Below are 27,062 nucleotides of genomic sequence, written 5' to 3'. Positions count from 1 at the left end.
TGTTTTTATTTATGTGCAGGTAAGAGGATTTAAAACTTAGTAATTGTTGAGTTTTTGTTATTTTAGCTTTCCCTCTGCAAGATTTTTATTTCTTTTTTTCAATTTAAATGTCAAATAAACTTGACTTTACGTTATTTCTCTGGTCAATCAGCTTTGTGGTTGTTTTCTTTTGAACAGGAGATGAGACTTCAGGCTCCTCATTAATTTTATAGGTGTCTTTTATTCATTCATTCATTCACACATTCATTCTCTTTTCAGCTTAGTCCCTTTATAAATCGAAAGTCGCCACAGCGAAAGAACCACCAACTTATCCAGCATATGTTTTACGCAGCAGATGTCCTTTCAGCCGCAATCCAACACTGGGAAACACCCATACACTCTAACATTCACACATATACACTACAATTTAGCTTACCCCATTCACCTAGAGTGTATGTCTTTGCACTGTTGGAAAAACTAGAGTACCCAGAGGAAACACATGCAAACACAGGTAGAACAAGCAAACTCCACACAGAAATGCTAACTGACCCAGTCGGGGCTTGAACCAGCGACCTTCTTGCTGTGAGGTGATCGTGCTACCCACTGTGCCACCATGACGCCCTTTAAGGGTGTCTTATTTCATGTAATTTTTTTAAATCTATTGTTACAGGTCTGGCGTGCTTTATAGAGCAATGCAAAATTTAGAGTATGTAACATGCTCATTTTTACAAAATGTGAAATAAGTTTCTCATGTCCCTAGAGTGTGTATGTGAAGTTTCAGCTCAAAACACCTCACAAATATTGTTTTATATCTCTTTGAAACTGGCCCTTTTAGGCTTTGTTTCAAATTGTGCCGTTTTGATGACTGTCACTTTACATTCAATTGAGATTATGCTTTTTCAAAAGAGGGCAAAGCTTCAAGCGCCTGTGTGTTACCATAGATTAAGAAAAAAAATATATATAATAATAAATAAATTAAAAAAACAGGACTAATGTTGTGAAACAGTGAAAATGTGAAAAGAAGTGTCTCATAAGAATGAAAATTGCGTCCCAAATGGCACACTATCCACTATGCACTTACACACTCACCAGCATGGTATATGAATTTAGTGTCATCCCAAATGGAACACTAACAGTGTTTTTAACAATCGGAAATTCAAACCGTTTCCCGGATGACATTAGACGATTGCAAAACTAGTAAAATAAATAACCAAACAAAACTACCAAATAATACCTGCCATGAGTATAACTGCCTTCATTCACCATCGAGAGGCAGTATAACCATTCTCATAGAAGCACTTGGTTTTCACAATCCCAAATAAATAAGCTAATCCAACATCATTGCCTGAAAGCTCGCCCCTTCAGCTATGTGTTCAAAGCAGCGGCTGTTGAGTGCGTGAAGTGTCCAACATTCCACACTTCTTTTTAACAGTTGAATAAGTGCATCATCCAGGTATTTATAGAGTGATGTAATGTGCATTTATATAGCGCATTTATTGTGTATTGCCATACACCCAAAGCGCTTCACAATTATGAGGGGTGGTCTCTTCACACCACCACCAGTGTGCAGCATCCACTTGGATGATGCAACAGCAGCCACAGGACAAAGGCCCCGTTTACACTAATGCGTTTTAGTTTGAAAACGCATAAGCTTTGCTACGGTTACGCCATCCATCCACACTACGCCGGAGTTCTCAAGGGCCGAAAACGGAGCGTTTCGAAAACGCTGGAGGGGCCGTTTTCATTCTGAAATGCTGCTGCTCCGTCTCAGTGTGGATGATGGAAAACAGAGGCATCTGAAAACGGAGGCGGGGCTGCAGACATTCGTCTCTCTGATTGGGGCTTTTTCTCAATATTAAGTAGCCTAACGTTACACACAGTTCAGTCCTGCATCCTCTCCTTGTAAGTTCAGACTTCGCAAGTTTGATCAAGGCTGCAGTCTCTTCTTCTCAGTTTGATATGGAAAACAGACTATACCGAGGACACGGGTAAATCTTCAAAGGAAACAGTGTACTTTATAACTTCATTCACATCACCCTGGCTACGTTGTTTCACTTTCTCAACAATAAAATGTAAACATGATTTAAGGAACTGCCTATTTTCATTTTAATATTAGCAACTTAACAGACAGCAGAAATGTTGAGGCGCCGTGCTGCATATATGAGCGTCATATTCACTGTGTGGATATTTATAACTAAACGGAGCCGATAACAACTGTCTCCTTTCAATTTCAGTGAAAATACAAAACATCCCCTCTCTTTTGTTGAATATCAGTTTTAATAATCGATAATGGCCATTATAAAAGTATAACATACAATAAGTCAATACATTATAGGAAATAAAGGCTAGCGATCAGTCAATATACAGAATGTAGGCTACGTGGTTACAATAATCATTAACTTATCTTTGCGCTCAGCCAAAACACGTTACCTGAGAACAAGTAATAGATTCCAATGACCAAAGTCAGGGAATATGTCGTTAGATAAAGACAACAAGATGAATGAAATTTCCCATTTAATAAATATAGTGAGATTAGATCCAGCGGGAGATGCTTGATGAGAAGTCCGACTAGCACAGCTCTTATCTGGGTAGATGGGCTGCAGCACTTGCCCAAGAGAGTGTGTGTGGTCACGTGATGTGCGTTTTCAGCGTTTTGGTGTGGACGGAGAGCAGTTCAGAAACGCTGTGTAAAACGCGAGTGTGGACGCGGATCGTTTTCATTCTAAAACGCCGTTTTAAAACTAAAACACACTAGTGTAAACGGGGCCAAAGGCACCAGTCCGCTCACCACACATAATGTAGTCCTTCCCTGGCAATTTCTTTGTCACTGTTTTAACAAAGATAATAACATGCAGAGCTATTTCATTTAAAGAGATAGTTCACCCGAAAAGTTTAGTTTTGGAAAACATTCCCTCACCATTTACTCAGTGGTACTAAATGTTTATGAATTTGTTTTGCTCAATACAAAACAAGATATTCTGAACATTGATGGGAAAAAAAACAGCCACTGACATCTATAGTAGAAACAGAATACACAATGGAAGTCAAAAGGCTTTTCCCAATATATTCAGTGTATCTTCCTTTGTGTTCAACACAAAGCTTGGAACAAGTGAAGGATGAGTAAATGATGACAGAATTTCCTATTCCTTTAATTTTATTAATAATTAGACAAATATTTAGCTTTCAGGTGAAGTTAAAGCATTTAAAAATATATTATATTTTTATTATATATAACTATTATAATTGCATTTTTAACACAGAATTATGTTAACAATGTTTAAATTGTGTAAGTAAATGGTAAAGGGGAAAAAAGTACAGTACAACACCATTCTGAACACCTTCAATACTATATATAATCCACACTTTTCAAGACACCTCATGATACTGAGAAAAAGACTGAGCTAAGCTGCAATTCAAAGAATGAGTGCAAATAAAGAGTTTTGATTTGGTGACAATTTGTTTGTCAGTGCACCATTCCCACAGCATGCCACTACGAACTATTCTGCCTAAAAGAGCATGTGTTTCAGATGTTTTAGGAAGTGTCTGACCTGTGCAGACTCTTCCTCCAGTCGTCTTTTCTCATCTTCCGACTCCACCAGTTTCTGTTTAGTGATGAGAAGCTCTTTGTTGAGCGCGTCTGCTTTCTCCTCAGCCTAAGAGGAAAAAAACACACAAAGTTATAATGTACATACCAGAAGTCTAAGCCATGTCAGAAACTTAAAAAGAAAGAAATCATTTTTAAAATGGGCTCAAAAGCTTACGTTGTCCAGATCTTTCCTCAGGGCAATCTTACTGCTGACCAGCTCGTGAGCCAAATCGTCATTTTCCTGCTCCAGTCGCATGTTGGCTTCCTGTAGCCGCCGGTTTTCTCTCTAGAGAGTAGAGAGAGAGTGTGAGCGTGTGACTCCATCAGTGTCTTGTGACTGTCACTATAATGGTTAACTGTGCTGGGAATACAAGGAACCTTGGAGAAGAAACCTGATTAAAAATTGACAAGTTGAAGGGAAATATGTCAGAAAGCAATTTACATACCACTGACTGGACTTTCAGTCCTCTGGCTGTTAGATCAAGAGACACTTTTAAAGAGCGAGAGTTTTTTATGACATGAATAATAATGCAAATGTGTGCTTCTAAAGCCTTTCTACATATTCAGTGAAGGAATGACAGAGTTCAAACGCAATGCATTTAACAGTGATATTAGTTATAATACTATTAATAATAAACATACTGTTGGATAGTTATTTATAGTTATTTAACATTGAAATTACAGGTATTAAATTTAATATATATATAAGACAACACTTAAAAAATAAGACAATAATTAATGTAAATGCCCTTTAGCAGATATACAGTGGGGAAAATAAGTATTGATCAAGTCACAATTCCTCTCAGAAAACTATGTGAAAAAAGAATATTTCTAAGGATGTCGTTGAATTGAAATTTTCGCAGGACGTTGGTAATAACCTAAGGGATCCACATTAATTAGTTTACAAATGAAATTATGAGTAATACAGTGATATGACACAGGGGAAAAGTACACATGAAGTACACATGAAAAAAAGAAAGATGTAGAAAGGCAGTGAATGCCCAGACAGCAGCTGACATCTCTGAATAGTTCTTCAGCAAGCCCCTGCCCTTCATCAGTGTAAATTAATATTATCTGTTTCAGTACAATGTCTATATTACCAGAATGATTAAGATGAATCCAGGGTAGACATTTCAGCAAGACAATAATCCAAAACATAGTCAAAGAATCTCTTTTTTAGAGAATACTTTTTCAACAAATTTCTAAAGATAACAGTTTCAATAACGTATTTCTAATAACTGATTTATTTTATCTTTGTCATGATGTCAGTAAATAATATTTGACTAGATATTTTTCAAGACACTTCTATACAGCTTAAAGTGACATTTAAAGGCTTAACAAGGTTAATTAGGTTAACTAGGCAGGTTAGGGTAATTAGGCAAGTTATTGTATAACGATTGTTCTGTAGACTATCAAAAAATATAGCTTAAAGGGGCTAATAATTTGTCCTTAAAATAGTGTTTAAAAGTAAAAAAAAAAAAAAAGCTTTTATTCTAGGCAAAATAAAAAATAAATAAGACTTTATCCAGAAGAAAACATATTATTAGACTCGATGTGAAAATTTCCTTGCTCTGTTAATCATAATTTGGGAAATATTTCAAAAAGAAAAACAATTTAAAGGGGGGCTAATAATTCTGACTTTAACATTATATAAAATAATTTCAATATAGAATCATATAGTAAATATTAATTTAAAAGAGAGATTTGTAAGGGGTGTACTCTTATAGGCCGAGCCCTGTATATTCTTTTGTGTAAAACAGAAATAAGAAACTCATAAAGGTTTGAAACAAGTAAAGAGTAAGTAATTTACAGTTTTATTTTATTTTATTGTTAACTGTACCTTTAAATAACAACTATGTTGTTAGTCTTGGCAAAGCGGTCATGTATTGTTTAGCTCTGTTTTGTTAATCATTTGATCACTGTTAATATCATTGCTAACTCTATTGCATTTGAACTTCACTGAAATTGCACAACTGCTTCAGAAACACACACTTTTTATTGCATTACAATTTGGCATTATGCAGATTTAGTTTACTTCAATAACTCATCTATTCTTTGTCAGATTCATTAATTTTTTCAAGAATTACTCTTTAAGGTATCTTTTTAACTTTAAAACCATGAAAGCACCTGATTTATGGCATAACACAAAAAGTTGTGATTTAAAGTTCAATTTTAAAGTTCACTCTCCAGCAAACTATTTCCAATGTACTTTGATTTATGGCTTTATTTGTGATCCTGCAAACTTCTAACAGCATTGTATTTTCAGTAAACTGTACTGCTCTTTTAATGTGTGAAATGTGCTCTGTGTGTGTGTGTGTGTGTGTGTGTGTGTGTGTGTGTGTGTGTGTGTGTGTGTGTGTGTGTGTGTGTGTGTGTGTGTGTGTGTGTGTGTGTAAATTTCCAACTCTGACGGACAGGTACAAATGATCACAGTAATTCCTCATGCGCGGATCTCAGTCTAACAGTTGACTGGCAGGAAGCTGATATCAGAAATCCATCTGGCCCTTTTTGCATCATCTCTGAGCCCAGCGGTGACCTCGTCTCACATCGCTGCTCATTATAAGCACAAAGCGCATATGCTAATAGCACCAGATACAGGATGGGGATGGCGGAAGATGAGTTTTAGCTCGACGCAGAGTAGAAAACCAGCTCTGATTGAGAGGGAGAACCAAATCTCGGCCGAGATTAAACGCATATGAGCAAACGCACGCACACCCAAATGGATCATGTAAATATTCATATGCACGCAGTTATGAATGCAGATGTGTAACTCCCGGCAGAGATGCACAGACGAATGAAGGTTAAAATCTACCTCATATCTCTCGATCGGCGCTTCCTGCTGTTCTTGCTGCTCGCGAATGGTGTGATATTCCTTCTCGTACTTCTTCAGCTTCTTCTGGCTGATCTGTTAAATATAAAACACAAGTAAATGAGAAATTATTTGAATGTGGACAGACCAAAACAAAAAAGTTTAACCCTGGAACATTGGGTTTTAATGTGTTAAAGATGTGGTAGTGCGAGAAAATAATTATTTAAAATTAAAATTAAATTTAAATTTAAAATTGAAATATATATATATATATATATATATATATATATATATATATATATATATATATATATATATATATATATATATGTATATATATATATATATATATATACACACACACACACACACATACGGTTAAAGTCAGAATTATTAGCCCCCCTGAATTATTAGCGCCCCTGTTTATTTTTTTCCCCAATTTCTGTTCTTTTCTGGGAAGATTGTTTCAGCACATTTCTAAGCATAATAGTTTTTAAAACTTATTTCTAATAAGTGATTTATTTTATCTTTTCCATGATGACAGTAAATAATATTTGACTAGATATTTTTCAAGACACTTCTATACAGCTTCTATACAGTGACATTAAAAGGCTTAACTAGGTTAATAAGGTGAACAAGGCAGGTTAGGGTAATTAGTCAAGTTATATAACGATGGTTTGTTCTGTAGATTATCGGAAAAAAAAATTAGCTTAAAGGGGCTAATATTTTGTCCGCAAAGTTTTTAAAAAAATTAATAACTGCTTTTATTCTAGCCCAAACAGTTAAAGTCAGAATTATTAGCCCCCTTCATTTTTTTTCTTTTTAAAATATTTTGCAAATGATGTTTACCAGAGCAAGGAAATTTTTTACAGTATGTCTGATAATATTTTTCTTCTGAAAAAAGTCTTGTTTGTTTTATTTCGGTTAGAATAAAAGCAGCCTTTAAGAACATTAAGGACAAAACTATTAGCCCCTTTAATAGACCTTTTATAGACAGGTGTATTCCTTTTCAAATGTCCAATCAACTGAATCTTCCGAAGGAAAAAAAATTCCAATAAAGCTGCTTTTGTTTTGTTTTTTTAATAGGAAAAAGTGAAGGCTATAAATACTTTTCGGATTATATATATATATATATATTTAGCTAGTTACTTTGTAACTAATTACACTCAACACTGCATCCAATACATATCAGCTCTTCCCCAGACTCTGCCCTGAAGTGCACCAGACTTGTTGATAGTCAACTTGAATAAATTACAGCTAAGCCTTTCTGACTTTAAAACTAGCCAGACTCACCGCCAACCCAAATAAAGCTGTGACTCAAACAAACCCACTCATTTAAAATGTTACCAGACTAATGCATTTAAAAGGATTTCTGTTCATGCTCTACCTGCGAGCTGGACACAAACACACGAGCCGTGCCACATTTATCCACCTGCAGCCCAAGACTACCCTATTTTCATGCAATGACCCAATTTCTGAGAGACTGAGTGTGTTTTGTGCTCAGAGAACCAGCCATTTTTCAACAGAACGCCGAGAGCCGCAGGTACGTGCGTGTTTGTAAATGAGCTCTATTTAGACTAGCTGTAGGACACAGAACCGGGTCTGTTCCATATTTAATCCGTAATGCTTCCACAGATGAAATGAGATCCATATAAAAGCCCTCCATGTCACGAGGGCTTCATCAGTCAGCGTGTTTTTGGCGACACTCTTGGGAACAATTAGACTTGGCTGTAGGGAAATGAAGTGTGTCTGTGTGTGTAAAAGCTCTTTTGATCGTGAAGGGTGTTAAACTGCGGTGTGTGGTGACAGTGAAACCGAGGAAGGGGCCGTTTTAGGCATCAGATTTTTGAACGCTGGGCCCCTCGTTTTGAAATAGCACACAAACACAGCAGTGAAAGTAAGCTTTTAGTGTTGGGTTGGGATGTTGAGACTTGGAGGAAGAGAAGTAAATGCTGGTTTGTATTTGGGTTAAAGGACTGAGATGCAAAAAAAACATGAGCAATCTTGTTTTGATGGAAATGAGGAACCAAAGGAGAAAACAAACATACTTTAAGTACACATGCAGACAGACAGAAATAGTGGTAATTAAAAAATAAGTAAATAAATAAATAAATAAATTAGACTGAATTAAAATATGCAGATCAGTGTGTTATATAAAAGGGTTTTGAGGCAAAATTTTTAACTTGTGACGCAATAAAATAATATTTAAGGGTCACAGTAAAATATATATATTGCACCAAAATATATTGCAATCAACAATATTATTGTCGTTTTAAGACCAGTTTATGCCAGTCATTATAAAATGCCAGAATGACAATGTAATTATCAACGACGTTGTCTGTCAGGGCAAATAACATTTTAGGGGATCCAACCCACCCTGGCCATAGCCTGCTCTCACTCATGCCATCAGGCAGGCGTTACAGAAGTCTGAGGAGCAAATCAGTGCGGTTTCGAGATAGTTTTTATCCTGTCATTATAAGACTTTTGAATAATACCATTTCTTAAACATTGTTGATAGCTAGTGTTAAAAATAAATAAATTTGTTAAACTAGCATAAATTGTTAATATTACAACAAATGGTGAAATAGGTATTTAAGTATTGAGTTATTCTCTTCAGAGATTTTTTAAAAATGGGTGATATCTTATATAATTATATTTTTTATATTTTTATGGAATTATAAAAGCTTATTTATCATGTTAGGATTTTATAGTGTTTTTATAGTGATGTTTTTTATGTTCTTGTTGGGTCTGTTGAACGTAATTTCGTTCTGCATTACAATTCTATTGTGATGATTTGAATGACATAAATAAAGGAAACTGAAACTGTAATGGCATTGCAACGCAAGTACACTCTTCAAAGAAAACAATGTTTTATTCTTAGAAAAATTTCATTTAATTATAGTCATTTTAAAAACTTAATAATTGGGCATTGAAATCAGAATCTGAAAATGTATATCCTAAACAAATAAATAATAATAAATGTTAATTAAAAAATTGCAAAATAAAAAGTAACAGTGACTATGATATCTGCTACCAGATCTATTTTCATTCGCTAGGCACCCATGTGAAACCATATTATAGTAACTCATAGTAAATACTATAGTGTTTTTTTTTAAAGAAACTGACATTGCCGCCTCTAATAGAGATAGAGATGTTGCACAATCAGCTGAAATGTTGCTAGAATTGGTTTATATGTATGGCATCACCAAAAATGATTGAGCTCATGTTCATGTGTTGTGTGATAAGTCTATATATTCATTATTGATAAAGGCTTACCCAAAGTACTATTTAAATATGTACCACTATATTTCAAATCACTGTATTTAAAACCATTTGTCAGTAAGAAGTTTTTTAAAAATAAATAAAAAATAATAAAATTTAATACGGATGGGATATGGACAGGACAGGATAAGTATATCATATCATTATTTTACATTGAAATATCTGTTGTGCTTAATAAGAATGGATTTATTAGAGTTTTGGTTGTATGAATCAATAGATGGACAAAACTAAGGAATTTGTATTTTCAAAGATGAGCAAAAATTAAAGTTTTGGAAGGACTCAAGAATAAGTAAATAATGCTATGATCTATTACTTTAAAATTTCGAATAAAAGTTTTAGGAATTAATGTTAATGTAATAAGTAGCATTATCAAATTCACTATTGTTTTTATTTATAATTTTAACTGAACTTTTGATTTTAATTTAACTAACAATTTACACTATTCATCGTTATGCTGAATTACATTTATGCTAAAATAATAATAACAATTTAAAAACAAATTAATTTGAACAACACTCGGACAGAAGCACTAAAAAAACCAGGAGCGATTTAGTTTTTTTACTCCTGCAGTGTCCTCTGCTGGACAATCAGGAGAACTGATTTTATTTAAAAAAATAATAATAATAATTTATACTGATTAAAAAAAACTAAATGTAAAAATTGAAAAAAAATGACAATTTTAATCATGAGCTTGTCGTTTTTCAGATTTTTGCTAAATAAAATGATAATTTTTGCTAAATATAATTGGTCTTTTCTGTGTATGTAATCACTTTTGGCACTGAATAATGTTAAACATACAAAGCATGAACCACTGAACCAAGGAAAACACATTTTCTTTCCATTAAATATAAAAATTTTTGAAAATAAAATAAATCTATTTTAACTAAAAATGTATCAAGGTTATATTTATGTTGATTTGATATTGTTTTGTTTGAAATAAATATGATTATTGCATTTTTTTCAAGTTATAAACTAAGAATTATGTATACCCAGAACAAGAGAATACATTATATAAGGATTGCAGAAAAATTATAAATAATACTAATAAAAAATTTTTTTAAAAAAAAAAACACTAACAGGGTGACTGTAACTGTCGGCTTACAGCAAGAAGGTCACTGGTTTGAGTCTCAAGGTCTGTTGGCATTTCTGTGTGGAGTTTGCATGTTCTCCCTGTGTTGGCATGGGTTTCCTCCGGGTGCTCTGGTTTCCCCCACAGTCCAAAGACATGCCCAACAGGTGAATTGAATAAACTAAATTGTCCATAGTGTATGTGTGTGAATGCGTGTGTATGGGTGTTTCCCAGTAATGGGTTGCAGCTGGAAGGACATCCACTGTGTAAAACATATGTTGGATAAGTTGGTGGTCATTCTGCTGTGGCCACCCCGGATAAATAAAGGGACTAAGCCGAAGGAAAATGAATGAATGAACACTAACAGCAACTGATAAAAATAAAAAATAAATAAATAATAATAATAACAATTATAACATGATTAAGTGTTTTCATTGTACTCTTTTCCTTTCTGTCAATAAATTTGATGATCATCACATCAAACACAAAACACAGAGAGTTGAACAGATCTGATTTGGGTCACATCGCTAAACATGTCCTGCAGACAGCTTGGTTACCTTCATACTGCATGCTAACTCCATGAGCTTCTTAGCATTTTCCTCAGAGCGATAGCGCTTGGGCACAGGCACTCGGAAAAACTTCAGTGCACCCTCAAAATCCGTCTGCAGCAGATCATCTTTAGATGTCTGTAGAGAGAAAGAGCGATCAAATTGTGATGTTTAGTTATTAATGGCATAAATAAGTATTCTCTGCCTCCTGACAGGTGATGGTAATGATGAAAGATTCCCTGAGGAACATCTGATCATGCTATGTTGTAGCTGCCAATTATGTTGTGTACATCATTTTTAAGAGCAGGTCATATCATATGGATTTTTTAAAAAAATAGTATTTGCAGATTGTAATGTTTCTGTCTTTCATTATAATCAGTCTGCCTTATAAAAAATAGTTAATAAAAAGTTTGGTGCAATAGCCTAGTGGTTAGCGCTCTGACATATGGTGCAATAGCACTTCAGGGAGTCCCGAGTTCGAATCCCGGCTCGAGGACATTTCCCGTCTCTACCCCCTGGCTCTCTACAACTTCACTTACTCTCTAAAATATTGTCATATCTACTTAATAAATGCAAAAAAAAAAAAGTGTTTAAAAAAAACAGATCTCTGGAATTCTGGATTTTGATTGGTCAGTTCGACATCACAAGGTATGCTATTTTCAGATAACAACTGATTCAACACATGCTTATTAAGGAACTTTGAATTATCTGGACCTTTACTGAATACACTCTTATTTATATGATTATTTAACACAATCTTGTGGCAATTTGTAACTTTTTGATTTAGTGGCTAAATAGTATTTGCTTGTATTACCTTATTCATACTTTTCTTACGATTTGTTGATCACCAAATTAGGACTATTAGGGGTGGGGCTTGGGGGCATGCCTCCTTCTAAAAAATCGTACGTTTTCATACAAATCGTAATGTGAAAATCATAATAATTAATAATAAAAAATAATTAATGTATCAATTGTATTGTATTTGATCAGCTACTTCTTAAAAAACAGGTTTAATACTACCATGTTATTGCTACAATTAAAAACAAAAGAATTTTAAGATTTACAAAAGAACTTTAATTTAAGATATTCTAATCTGAATGTGTTTTAAATAATTATTTTTTATTTATAACTCAAGCTGGCTGTAAAACAATGGGACATGCATGTGTTTCTAACACAACAATACTAAATAAACATAAACAGAACCATTAGAAATGTTTTGATTTAAAACAGATTATTTTATAATCTGTAATATAATATATAATAATAATTTATAATATAAAGTATATTCTAAGGGAAATCGTGTAAATTTAGCCAATTTTCTGACAATACATAAAATAGTTTGAAAAAACAAAATAGTTTCTTCGTGAGATCGAGCTGGCTCATCTGTTAAGCTGCTGTTCCTGACTGTTTGGTGCTATCTTCTGACTGAATACAATTTAAGTTAGTGTAGGCTGAATTCAGCCATTTTATTTTCTAAGCTTAATGTTTAATTAATTCTGTTTAATTTTTGTTTCTAATTATTTATTTTTGTATCAAGTAGTTGTGTAATAAGAAAGATAATGCACACCTAGGCAGTAATTCTGGCAGAATAAAGCAATTCAGTCTTATACAACAGCTTCTGCTTTGTGTCTGGCTTTATTTTGCAAGAACAACAGCTTTGATGTACATTATCCCTGACATATTGTCTCTTAAAAAAAGGGAGTCTGGTCTAAATTGCCTTAATGAATCATTATATTTTCAAAAAAATCAGAAATAGGTGTTTAATTTCCGACAAGCTATAGATAAGGAAAAACCAAATCAAAGCACACTTGCTGACCAACAAGAGCAGAACTGTCTTGTGGAAGGGAGGGGTTTACATGTCTTAAGGCCTAATTGAACTGTATTGAAATCATTGCAAAATGATTCTAGCAATAAACGTAAATGTTTTGTGAGCTTTAATTAATTTAAATCAGTTATACGGGACTCCAACACAATTTTATGTCCGGCTCTTTATTAGCTGTAACTTTTTGGATGAGGCATGGGTGGAAAAAAGGGGTTTATTTTCAAGATATAACACAAGACTGTAGAGAATATTCATGGTTCAATGGTGAAACAACTGAGAAAATATTGCAGTTAATGATATCATGAGCACCTCCTTACCTTCAATAATGAAAGAGCCACATTAAAAATGACACTGATGCCCTGAAATCAAAACAAAAAGGAAAACAAAATAATTTTATGAAACAAAAATGTTCAAATTTATTTTTATAATTCATCAAAGCAGGTGTTAATGACAATGTACCTCACACAGCAGAAGATCTATGATGTGAAAGACCATGTAAAGAGGGAATTTGGCTGTGAAGAGTGTGAGGAACCACTGGGAGGCGTACATGTGCGCCTCCAAACCCAAGTTCAGGAAGTGTGTGTACAGGTCTGGAATGCATTCCTACAATACAGAGAGGCAGAAAAAACTCATAGTACTGGACCCGCGTGAGTCTATTTGAAATATAATGGTAAAAAAGTTAAAAATAGTGAGAAAAAGAGTTAATTTCTGTTTAAGTCATGCTCATCAGGAAAGCAAATTAATAAACAAATACATAAACAGTATGTCCATGTGCTTCAAGATTTTTTTTTTTTAAGAATCTATAAATATTAAAATAATTACTTAGGGTTTATCTAAGCTTAAAAATGAAGTAACAGTGCTGAAAACTCTGAATTGTAAGAAAAAGTTTAGATTTACAAGACAAAGCAGCATTCACAAAAATAGCCACTATTCACAACACAAGATGTAAATGGAATAGAGAAAAAAAATTGTCACAATTCTGACTTTTGTTTATTACAATTCTAAGCAAATATTTCATTTTGTTTCTGATAATTCTAGTTCTGAAGTTTTTCTCATAACTGATACATCTACATTTCCCCCTCTAATTTCTGTTTGACAAAGAGATGTTTTCAACACATTTCTAAACATAATAGGTTTAATAACTCATTTTTAATAACTGATTGATTTTATCTTTGCCATGATGACAGTAAATAATATTTAACTAGATATTTTTAAGACACTTCTATACAGCTTAAAGTGACATTTAAAGGCTTAACTAGGTTAATTAGGTTAACTAGGCAGGTTAGGGTAATTAGGCAAGTTATTGTATGACAATGGTTTGTTCTGTAGACTATCAGAAAAATATATAGCTTAAAGGAGCTAATATATTTTTTTTAAATAAAAAAGTGCTTTTATTCTAGCTGAAATAAAACAAACAAAGACTTTCTCCAGAAGGAAAAAAATATTATCAGACATACTGAAAATTTCCTTGCTTTGTTAAACATCATTTGGGAAATATTTAAAACAGGTAAACAAATTCAAAACGGGGCTAATAATTCTGACTTTAACTGTATAAATCAGATATTTTTTCCCACAGTTGCAAGTATATATTACTATTCACTGTTATTTTTTACTGAACTTATTATTTTGCAATTTTTCTTAGAATGGGGCCTGTTTCATAAAATGAAATACAGAAATACATAAGTCTGAACTTATATTTTGCAGTTCTCTATTTCTCAAACATGAGTTAATTAAACTTTTAGAACAAATGTTAAATCACAAATCAGTTTTAGTGCATCATATAGAGTTGAAATCAAAATGATTAAACCCCCTTTGAATGTTTTGTCTTTTTAAAATATTTCCCAAATGATGACAAAATATTACTATGCAGTGATTTCTGCCTTAGTATAATGTCATTATTTGTATCACAATAAGCAAATCAGCAATGGTTGTAACCTGCATGAGTCTCTCCAGCTGGAAGAACTTGCAGTGCAGGTCTTCAAAGTTCTGCTTAAAGAGCTCCCTGAGACCGTATTCAAACATGATCTTGACCAGCACGCTGAACGCCTGCTCTTCTGGCATCTGCACATGAACAACACAGAAACTCATCACCTAGCTCGATAATACAACCACAACATGTTGACAAAATACCAAAACACACATCCACCAGATGGCACTGCCTCACCTTTTAAAGTACAAAATGACATACAGCTCAAGCATGATATACTGTGCGAGTGACAACACACAAATTCAGTGGCGGAAATTAAGTATTGAACACGCCTGAGAATAATATTTCTAAGTAGCTGATGACATGGAATCAAACCAGATTTTGGTAAAACCTCAAACAATATAAGTATAAAAATAAAAGAAAACAAAATACACATCTGAAAAAATAGTTCTGAGTATTAATACTGGAATGTGACATGGAGTAAGCACTGAACTACTGAAACATATTTAATATAAAAGGCTTTTTCGTCATGGCAGTTTAAAGATGCCTCTTAAATGGAGAATGAAGTTGCTTAGGTGTGATTTTTCACAGACTTTAACAGTGTAAAAAACTATAAAATCTGATCTTTAATTTGTATTTTTTATTGGATTTAAGTCAGGGGATTGGCCGGGCCATTCTACAGCTTTATATTCTTTCTCTGATAGCATATGAGAATTTCCTTGGCTTTGTTTTAAATCATTGTTTTACTAAATTGTCCACCCAAGTTTCATCTTTATCATCCTGATAATGCAGATGTTGGACTGAAGCAGAAAATATTAATTTACAATGAGAAAGGGCAGAAGGTTGCTGAAAAACCACTGCGAGATTTCAGTTGCTGTCTGGGCTTTCACTGCCTTTCAATATTTTGTCACTGAGTCATTTCATTTTATTGCACATAACTTAATTTGTAAACTAATCAGTTTTGTTTTCTTTGCTTATATATATTTCTATTGATTGTTAATAACATCCAAGCCAACATTTTTAGTCAGCAACACCTTTATAAATATATTACCTGAGAAAAATGGTGATGTGTTCAATACTTTTTTCCCCCACTGTATATCATTACATTAAATGTCAGCTTTTATAAACAACTTTGCATTAATCTGCGTTGATACTCACGTGTAATAGCAGCACAGCAGCAAGAAAGGACTGCCCTTGACAGTAACCGATTTCTTCATCATAAACAGAATAAGCCTGGAGGATAGAAGATACAGAATATTAGAGGAATTATGGGTAAATATGCTCTAAATAAACAGACAAGCATTCTTTTGCCAGGCTCAGAATACACAATATTAGATGAAATTTGGAACAATGCCTTTTTTTCTGATGATTTTTGTAAAAAAAACAATAGATCTTGGGACACCAGACAGTGTCAGTTTTTTCTTTTAAAGGATGTTGAATCAAATTAATTATTTTACCTTGTATAGTTCATGTATGTGTGTGTCCACAGCAACAGTAATTTAGAGGTTAAAATAGCATAATCTGACAAAGCAGCTTTGTTTCCGTCCACCTATTTTATAGATATTTTGGAATATCACATACAAAATGCTTAATGTGAATGGCAAGATTTGCATACATTTTAAAAAAGCACATTAAAGACATACATGGACAACTAAGTAGGATAATCATGACATGACATGTCATGAATGTGAATGAGATTTTATGCATGCTTATAACAACTGTAAGTGTCATTCGCTCAATTAGAATGTTTTAAATGTAAAGATGACATTGTTTGCCATGAGAACTTGATATAAACAAATACATCATAACCTTGTTTGTTTGTCATGACAACTTGACATTACCAAGACAATAAAAACTTGTCATAAATCTGTCATAAACATGATTATAATTAAGCCATTAAAAATGTGTCATGAATTTTATAACACGTTATTAATATTTTTGACCTCAACTACAGTGGAAAAAGTTCAATTTGTCATATAAAATGTCATTAAATATAAACGACGCTGTTACAAATTATGAGTAATGGCACTTTTAATAAGACATTTTAAAAACAAATAAAGCTTGTTCTACTGGAAAAGTGATCAGAAAAATATTTATGACACAATCATAATGCCTCATGACAATCATGTTAAGCTTTGTTGTCTTGGTAATGTCAAGTTGTCATAAGAATGACTGGTTGTGATATATTGGTTTATGTCATGTTGTCATTACAAACAATGTCATCTTTGCTTTTGAAATGTCATAACTGAGCAAATGGCAGTTATTAACAGCTGTCATAAGCATGCATAAAATCTCATTTACGTTTATGACGTGTCATGACATGATAATACAGGTTTTATGACAGTCTCATGAACACCCCTTCAACTCAGTGCTTCAGTAAGTTTACATGGAACCCAATAATCTGATTTTAATGCGATTAAGACAATACTCTGATTAAGAGTCTATCATGAAAACAGCAATTTTTGATTAATTTAATTAGATTAAGGTCATAAAAGAACTAAACAAAAATCAAATTAAGACATATGGAGTTTGTAGACTGTAGTCGCATTATTAAAGTGCAGTACAGACAGGTAAACCACAGTGTTTTGCATCAGGATAATCCACACACTCGGCTGTTTGACACTATTCTTTGCACCTACCAAGTCACTAAAGACCACAGACATATACACTGCAAAATGCGTGGGTTTTTTTCTCCCATTCAGAGCGCAGTTTGAAATTCCGTAAAAACTAAACTCTTCCAGCAGTTCATACTCTCATCCAGTATCTCGTTTGTCACGAGAGGCATACATGAAATATTCCTAAATGAAAGGTCAAGTACAAAACTGCAGTTAAAGTCCACAAAATAAAAATGAAATACCCAAAATTACATTAAACTCCGGAGGAAATGAAGATAGCGTGCTGACGCAATGACATTAATAGTATTATGCGCTAAAACATAAAAAAACAAGATCATGAAAGAAACATTCAAAAAGCAACTCATATAAACACCTTAATCATATTATTGCCTTATTCAGATAAAGGCAAATGATTCGATTACTAATGTCCATGTAAACGTAGTCAGTGTTACCAGCTTTTTTTTTAATTTGATAAGAAAAAACTTGCATAACCTACAGTTGAAAATAATTTACCAAAAAAAAAAAAGTCTCATGATTTTTTTTAAACTGATCATTACTGGACAAACCAGCAGACCGACCTGATTGTAAATTATCTGAAATATTGTTCTGGTCATTTAAAAAAAACTGAGTTAATTAATTATCATAAAAATGTCCAAATGCCAAAATTGCCCAAAGTCCATCATTAAAAAGGTTTGGTTTTGAGCATCTGTGCTCCCAAAGAGTGGTCTCACGCCTCCAAAAGCCACCGCATGTTCATTGTGTTTCATCTTCATCTTTTGAGGCTTTAGCAATTTATTATGTAAACAAGGCCCACAGTGGCTTCTCTTACCTCAGGCAATGTCATATTTCTTTTTGATATTTGGCAACAGTTTATCAGAAAGTGTTGAGTTTGTTCTCTTTAACTCAACAGATGGAAACGGTGCTTGACTTGCAAATATTTTAAGCAATATTTCAGATTTGTCTCATTTACATATTTGGATGGAAAGATATTAAAAACATTTAAATAATTGTATCAATTGGTATGTCATGACTGGTTTTGAAACGCATGCGTTGTTTAAAATCACTGAAGCCAAATCCAATGCTGCAGTTCTTGTCACTCTGACCTATGCAGAAGTGCAAATGAGGCCTGAGAAATCGACAGAACGCTTACAGACTGGCCTACATACCTCTGAAAACTGTGCTAAAAACATCAGCTAATATTGTGACAATCACAAACTGCTGTGCTCATAAACTTGGTGAACTGTGGATTGAGAGAGCCGAATCATACTGTGTAGTCAATATGAGAAATCTATAGTGCTGCATGAATGATGGCGGTACCAGTCGGAGAGAGGTGAATTATTAAGAGATGCCCAATAATGGAAACCGAGCCATCAATCTCCTTTGTGTGCTTCATATTAAACCCACTGACCTCATTATTTTTAGGAGAAAGTCTGAAAGATGCTTTTGTTGTTGTTAAACAGGTGATTTCGGTTACTAAACTTTTACCGTAAATGTGCTGATACTACTTCAACTGCTCATAATATGCTCTTTTTTTAAAGATTTATTGACTATGGGCATTAAAACCATAAAAATATTGTGATAAGTTTATCTAGATATTATCCCTCTATTTACAGTATAAATCTGTATATCATTCAAATAACTCTCTCAACCATCTATACATTTGTCTACATCCAACCATCTATATCTGATAAGTTCAGATGCAAAAACCTCTAAAAAAAAAGTGTAATTTAAAATTTTATTCGAACATTAGAATTTTTCTCAGATTTTTCTCTTGTGTGTACTTTCAGTCATTTTAGTTTTGCATGGCAATTATTAGGTAATTTTTATTGATTTCATAAACAGTATGCAAAAAAAAAAAAAAATGAAGCGAAAACAACTGTCATTAAAAATGATTACTGATGATCATTTAAGATGGACGTTTCAGATGTCGCTGAGGTTTTTGCATCTGAAGTCTTCATCTATATATTTTTATATAGATCTATCTGTCTGTCCTTCTCTATCTATTTATCCATCGATATACAATGACAAAATTATAAGTGCTCCTGTATATATATATATATATATATATATATATATATATATATATATATATATATATATATATATATATATATATATATCGCAAGTAATGTTTAGCAGAGCAAGGATATTTTTTCACTTTTTTATTTTTCTTCTGGAGAAAGTATTATTTCAGTTTTACTTTGACTGCAATAAATATTTGGTTATTAATTTAAGCAAAAGTAAAAAGAAAAAAATTTAAAAACTGCTAAGGTCGATATTATTGTAGTTTTTTTTTTTTCTTTTTTGATTGGCAACAAACGTCAACAAACGTCTGTTGCCTTGCCTAATTAACCTAACTTGCCCAACGTGCCACTTTATGCTGAATAATAATATATTTTATATATTCTAAAATATATTCTCTTTATTGAACAGCACGTGGAAATCTATCTATCTATCTATTCATCCATCCATCCATCCATCCATCCATCCATCCATCCATCCATCCATCCATCCATCTATCTATCTATCTATCTATCTATCTATCTATCTATCTATCTATCTATCTATCTATCTATCTATCTATCTATCTATCTATCTATCTATCTATCTACAACAGCGCTAAAATAAAAGTTTATGAAGAATCTGGAACAGTCTAAAAGTGCACATTTAACTTTTTTCTGGATGGCAGCCCTGATTATGCAGAGCTGTAGATGATAAATGAACCGTAGCCGAACAGAAGTGCAGAATCTGAGCTGAGCAGACGAATTTCAAGGAAGCGGTCAGACAGGTCATCTGCTCACCTTACAGATCTTATAGAGAGAGTCCTGCCCATCACCCCCTGTGTCTTTGAAGTAGTCGTGTGCAGGAAACGTACGGTTAATGTCCCGAGTGATGGCACTGTCCTGTGGAGATTCCTAATAAAAGAGAAGAAAGAGAAGCGGAGAAATATCACCACAAGGCACAGCTGCAATGCCAATATATAAAATTACATTGAAAGACAAGTCGACTTAAAGGCAAAGTGTGTGGTTTCTGTGCAACACTCATCACAAAATAGAAATGCAAAAATAATGACTCCCGCATCTGCTTTTGTTCGAGCCATCAGACCATCAAGTGACAAATGTTTGCCAATGGTTGAGTCAATGTTGTTGTATCAGGCATGCATTATGTCTCATTCCCACTAGAGGGCACTATAAAGGGCATAATAAATGCCATAATGTGAGAGATAAGGATATTATGGGATAGATCATCCAAAATTTTATATTTACTCACTATTTACTGACCTTTAGGAGTTTTTTTTTATTTTCTGAAGAAAAACTGAAGAATGTTAGAAACCAGTAACCATTGGCATCCACAGTAGAAAAAACAAACACCATGTAAATCAATGGTGACCGGTTTCCAACATTCTTCAAAATATCTAATTTTATGTTAAACAACAGAAAGGAGGTTAAAGATGTTTGTAAGGTGGGTATAGGATGACAGAATCATCAGTTTTTGGGTGAACTACCCTATTTAAAGAATGTAAAATATAGTTTTTACAGTGATGACATCAAAGAGACATTTCTAGTGAAAAGCTATTACATTTATAGGGAAAAGATAATCAAAGAACCATTTTTTATAGAATAAAGATCATTTTATTAATTTTAAGAACCCCTTCTAACTATATAGAAACCTGAGGTGTAAAACATTTCATGGATTTGAAGGTGCTTCATTGATAACCAAAAAAGAACCATCACTTTAAAGTTTAAATCACAGTTTTTTTTTGTTTTCCCAATAGCCCAGTGGAAGAAAAATGGTAATAATATGAAAGACAGATAAGCTATTATGAACGTTTTACTTTAGTGTTATCAAGCAGATGTTTCTATTTCGCTAAAACACTTCACCTGATTTCCTAATATTGGTTTGGAAATATAGATAGTAAATCAAATTAAATTTCTTTGGAATTCAAAGAGTCGATCAAATTTTAGTAAAATAGTGCCTGAAGAATTGATGTGCTTCAAACGAAATGTTAAATGTCTATAGGGTTAAATCATGAACTCCGCAAGTGTTATTAAAATCCAGTTATTTAGTTGAATAGACAACCTAAACCTGGGGTGACCAAACTCGGTCCTGGAGGGCAGGAGAGTGTCATGGAGAGTTTAGCTCCAACCCCAATCAAACACACCTGAACCAGCCAATCAAGCTCTAACTAGATATACTACAAACATCCTAGCAGGTGTGTTGAAGCAAGTTGGAGCTAAACTCAGCAGGACACCGGCCCTCCAAGGCCGAGCTTGGACACCCCTGAGCTAAACAGACATTGTTTTTGGTGGTAGAAGAAAACTATTATTACATTTGTAAATATTTTTGAAAAATCTGTGACATAAGTGCATTTGTATTTAGGCCCAATCCCAATTCTACTCCTTAGTCTTTCCCATTACCCTGTCCCAATTCTCTTTAGCTTGAAGGTGTAGGGATAAGGGGAAGGGCTAGATAACCATTTAAACTGAGATTTTTCAGGACCACACTCGAAACCAAGTGGTAAGAAAATTTCCCAGAATACACCAGCTACAACGTCATCCTGGCTGCACCCAGAAGTAAAGAGATGCCCAAATTTGTATTTTTGTGTCATTATTACGAATCTTTACAACAAAGAAGCGCATGTTTTAATACCTTCATAACGGTGTTTGTGTATAACAGTCAATAAAAATTGCTAAATTTCGTTATAATCCATAATAATAACTACTGTGTAGCAGTCCAACAACATTCTGACACTCGATGACACTCCAATACCCTGTCAGAAAAGTCTAGTGGCTGGGAATGAGCTTTTTACACTGTCTGCTATAATGTTAATGTTGTTTTGGTGTGTTAACACAGATGAATTCGGCCACTGTGTAAGTGCGCACTATAGTTACGATCTTATTGCCACATTAGATTGTTATGATACATAATATCAATTCTGTGATTTCCTGATGATAATAACCAAAAAAATTACACATTACAAATCACTGGAATGACTACAGCAGTCGCCATCATCAATCTCATAAGAACCAAGAGATCGCGATGACATATGATGATGTGTGCAGGTGCTATAGTGCTGTCCCATTTCTTAGCAGTGAATTTAAGCCCTTCCCCTTTACACTCGGTTTCAAGAGCCAAGTGGAAGGGGTAATGGTACAAAAATAGAATTGGGACTGGGCCTTAGTGTTCATACAGTACAATGTATGCTTTTTTTTGTATTTTACAAAAAGAGCCATTGCCATACTGACCTGGTATGTGTAACACAACATTGTTGTTTTTGCAGATCTGTGTAAACAGGGGTAGATCTGGCAACAATCTTCTGTATGCAACACTTATAAACAAAAAACTTTCCATTTTCCATTTTAAAGGGCGCCTATTTTGCCACATTTTAAAGATTTAAGATAAGTCTTTTGTGTCTCCAGAATGTGTCTGTAAAGTTTCAACTCAAAACATCCATCAGATTATTTATTATAGCTTTCTGAATCTGGGAAATTAGAGCTGTTAGGAAACTGTAGCTGTTTTTGTTGCCTGTGCCTTTAATGCAAATAAGCCAGTTTCTCTCTCTATTGCTCTGATGCATGTAGCCTTCGTGTAGAGCGCGTGTCTGCAGAGTTTTTTCCACCGTGTCTATCACGCATCAGCTGTGATCGCCGCTGCCACCCGCCGATTATCAGTATCACTCATATGTGAAGAGTGCAGCGCGCAAGGGCCAATCGCAACCGGTTTTTGTTGAGGGTGTGACCAATTAAAGAGGTGTAAGAGAACTAGACAAGAATCAGAAAGTGAGCTGGATATTTATATTTGCTTATATTATTTGCTAAATGCTCGTGTTGTTTAAAGGTACAGTTTATATTTCTGACTATTTGTATTTAATGACAAAATTGTATTACAAATAGTATATAAATATAAATATATTCATACATTTTAATACAAGAACTGCTGCTGTAAAGAAAAAATAAAACTTTGTATGAAAAGCACCGTCAATGCACTGTGATGCACCGAAATATCGAATTGAACCGAATCGATGGCATGATAATCGCAACCGAACCGAACCGTGAGACTAGTGTAGGTTCACAGCTCTTCTATAGAGACATGTAAATATGTGGCTGTCAATCAATTTGGTAAACAGGGAAAACCGCACTCCTATGTCACATTGCGGTGGCCTCTGAATTGCAGGAATTTGGACCAAGTTTAACGTCAGGAAATTTAAAAAAAAGAGACTTATTGTGTTTCCATCGCTCCAATATGACTGTGGACACGCTATATCTTCACACAGCTCTGTCCAAACAGCTTACAAAAGATAATTTTCATCATAGGTGCCTTTTAATACGTATTTGTTTCAACAGACTAATGTGAAAAATTTAACTAGATTGCTACTGTAATAAAGCATGTATAATAGCTACTATAATAAATCTGGTGTCAAACTGTTGAAGGACACCCATATTTGTGTTTCTTTTCAACACAGCTCAACCAGCCTCTTCTTCTCCCATTGATCTATTGTTGTACCAGTTTCCTCAAAGCCAGCTTGTGATGACTCAAAAGATGTTGAATTACATTTCTTCAGAGGTTAAATTTTGCTCTCAAAACAAGTCTTATAGAGCGTGATGTGTAGTTTATTTCTGTCCATGTTATGCAGTAATAGTTACATCAGTTATGTAACAAGCCACCCAAAAGTGGCTTTTTTTGGTAATTCAGAATGACTCAGTAACGGTTGTTAGTATGTTTCATTAAATAATTTTTCTTAGTTTATCTTAGACAACTTTCAAAAGCAAAAAAATTAAAAAATAAAAATAAAAAAAACACATGCTGTTTGTAATACATATTTCTAAATACATTGTTTTTACAAATCACAACAATAATTTTAGCATTTTAAATCAGCAATATAAATAGAATTGCTGCTAGCATTATAAAAAATATGCAGACATACTAATTCACCACAGGATTTACCCATACAGAATGCCAAAAAGGTAAAAATAGTTACTGTAGCCCATCAAGCGTATGTTATAAAACTAAATCTACATTATACAACATCTCTTTATAGGTCCTCTCTGTTTCTGACACACACACACAAACACTCACGCACACCCAGTGGGAGTCACGGAAGCTTAAGGGCAAACTGCTGCCACTTTCTTTTGCCATTTTAAAAGACAATAATGCAAAATATTACATCATGCCCATGCCTTTCAGTCATTACATACTCAAAAGGTCCCTAGCAGAGTACAGTAAAGAGCTTTTACATTAAGAAGAATCATAATGTTGCCTCAGAATGCTCATTTCGCAACACTAAAACTGTTATTTTTAAGCAGAAGATTTCACCATATGGCACAAGCATTTTGAATATATCGGTCTCAATTAAAGTGATAATTAAAAGCTCATTAATATCAGAGATGCAAGAGAATAGTAATGACTCATGCCTAATACGAGTATGTGCAAAAAAAAAATTGCAGAATATATTTCATCAGTGTTTATAAAACATACATTTAATTGGAATAATACTGTTAAATGCATGACTACTGTACCATATTACTTTGCAAGCTTTTAAAAAATCTATTGAAGGTATACACTATTATTACAAACTTTTTTTTATTATTTATTATTACTTATTTAAAGAAAACCCTTATGCTCACGAAGACTGAATTTATGTGACTATAAAGCAGTAATATTATGAAGTACTATTAAAGCTTAAAATGTTTGTTCTCTACTCAAATACATTTTTTAAATGTACATAATTTCAGTAATTGCATGTTCAGCATCAATATTTTAGCTTTCAGTGTAACATGATCCTTCAGAAATCATTCATTCCTTGCTGCCCAAGAAAAATTTCTTAGTATTATCAACATAGAAAAGTGCCACTTTATCTTTTTTATGAAAATTCCAACAGTAATTATACATCATATCATTCAAATCAATAATAAAAAAAACAGTTCCATCAACTCTAACATGACGGTAAATACAGAAAGAAAACAAGATCTAAAATGTTGTGAACTTCTTGTCCCCTACTGAAGAAAGTCGATAACGCATTTGATAGATTGCTTACATAGGGTATATCCCTATATGATTTTACAATATCTAGAGAGCCACAGCATGTCGAAGAAAAGCATGTCAAAGCAAAATGCTAGCAGGCATCTGTAGCTCTGCTCAAGCTCTGCCTATTGTCCTTTGTTAGGTATCCCCGGGTCGGTGCATCCATATCTTTCACAGTCTATGGTGTTCACGACTATAGCACATGCACAGTCAGTCACACACACCAATGACCAGGAGTCAGAAAAATGGCAAATCCAACTAGTTCAAGGGTAGCTTTTGCCAACTGGAAATATAAGTATATAAGTATAAATATAACTATTTTTCCTATTTTCTAATATAATGAAATGTTGAATTTGATTGTTGTATCTCACATTTTCCCACAACAACATTAAAATAGTGTAGATTAGTGTACAATGTTTTATATTTATTTTATTGTCATTTGAAAAATTTGATTTTTTAAAAGCAAAAGATACTTTCCCTGGTAGTTAGTTACTTTTATAATTATGTAACTCAGTATGTAACTCAGTTACTATTTGTGAAAAGTGAGTAGTACCGATAACTAATTTAACTTTTAAAGGAACGTGCCCAACACTGAGGATAATGTTATCTCCTGCAAACTTCCTCTCCCCCAGAGCTATACATGCAGACTCAACAGCATTTAAACACAAATGGTCAAAAGAGATGCATGTTAATACGCGGTGAAAACACCAATGTGGCTCAACTGATTGCCCTCGACTGATTGCATCACAGAAAACATGTGGAAATCGTGGAATCATGGCCATCAATGTTAAGCATTTAAGAAATACAAAAATACCAGGTGAAAACAGGGCCATTGATCAAAAGCATTTATGGAATACAGTGCACACTAGAGCTCAACCTTGTAGAGACACTCTTTAGGTTTTCATGTCTGGATGATGTGGATCATCATGAATTCAGGACACCATGTTTTATTCAGCGCAAGACCACAACCTTCCTCCAAAAAGCAGGATTAATATCAGTCGTCACGCACAGGCTTTCTTCCATCATGCTGATAAAATGGTGACAGAAGGAATGGAACAAGGCGATAAAAGCAAAGAAGTATGTTTTTTTGGCTTTGTCGTCCCATTCCATCACTTCTATCATCATTTTTTCCAGTCCTTCTTTTGACAAAAAAGGTCAAAATATGCATTGTAGGTTTACCTACACTATTTACCAACTCAATTCACACCATCCCACATGTAATACAAGTCAGATGCCACCTGCCAACAAAGGTACCAAGACTAAAGCCCAGGAAATAACCTTCGGTGAAGATTTGTTTTCTGAAGAAACACCGGCATGCACTCATGCAAGTATTCGAAAACGCCCCCGCACGCTTGCACTAACAGCGGATTCCTGCCTTAGTAAGCAAGCCCCCTTTTCAAAGA

The 27,062-nt window shown here is 33.8% G+C and overlaps 1 protein-coding gene across 4 annotated transcripts in view; it reads right to left on the bottom strand.

Annotated features, from left to right (window-relative positions):
- rabgap1 (RAB GTPase activating protein 1) overlaps positions 1-27,062 on the bottom strand; it is a 149,942-nt gene that overhangs the window by 21,623 nt on the left and 101,257 nt on the right. For all 4 annotated transcript variants that reach the window (XM_087270202.1, XM_087270204.1, XM_087270205.1 and 1 more), the window contains 9 exons: positions 20,439-20,552; positions 16,181-16,255; positions 15,031-15,156; positions 13,555-13,698; positions 13,413-13,454; positions 11,283-11,411; positions 6,378-6,470; positions 3,741-3,851; positions 3,528-3,632 (listed from right to left, as the gene is read on the bottom strand). In XM_087270202.1, coding sequence (XP_087126328.1) covers positions 3,528-3,632; positions 3,741-3,851; positions 6,378-6,470; positions 11,283-11,411; positions 13,413-13,454; positions 13,555-13,698; positions 15,031-15,156; positions 16,181-16,255; positions 20,439-20,552 — 939 coding nt within the window. The remainder of the gene's footprint in view (positions 1-3,527; positions 3,633-3,740; positions 3,852-6,377; positions 6,471-11,282; positions 11,412-13,412; positions 13,455-13,554; positions 13,699-15,030; positions 15,157-16,180; positions 16,256-20,438; positions 20,553-27,062) is intronic.

Source organism: Danio rerio, chromosome 10 (assembly GCF_052040795.2).
Source record: "Danio rerio strain M-AB ecotype USA chromosome 10, GRCz13ab, whole genome shotgun sequence".
Classification (NCBI taxonomy): domain Eukaryota; kingdom Metazoa; phylum Chordata; class Actinopteri; order Cypriniformes; family Danionidae; genus Danio; species Danio rerio.
This window is presented reverse-complemented; position numbering and strand designations above follow the sequence as displayed.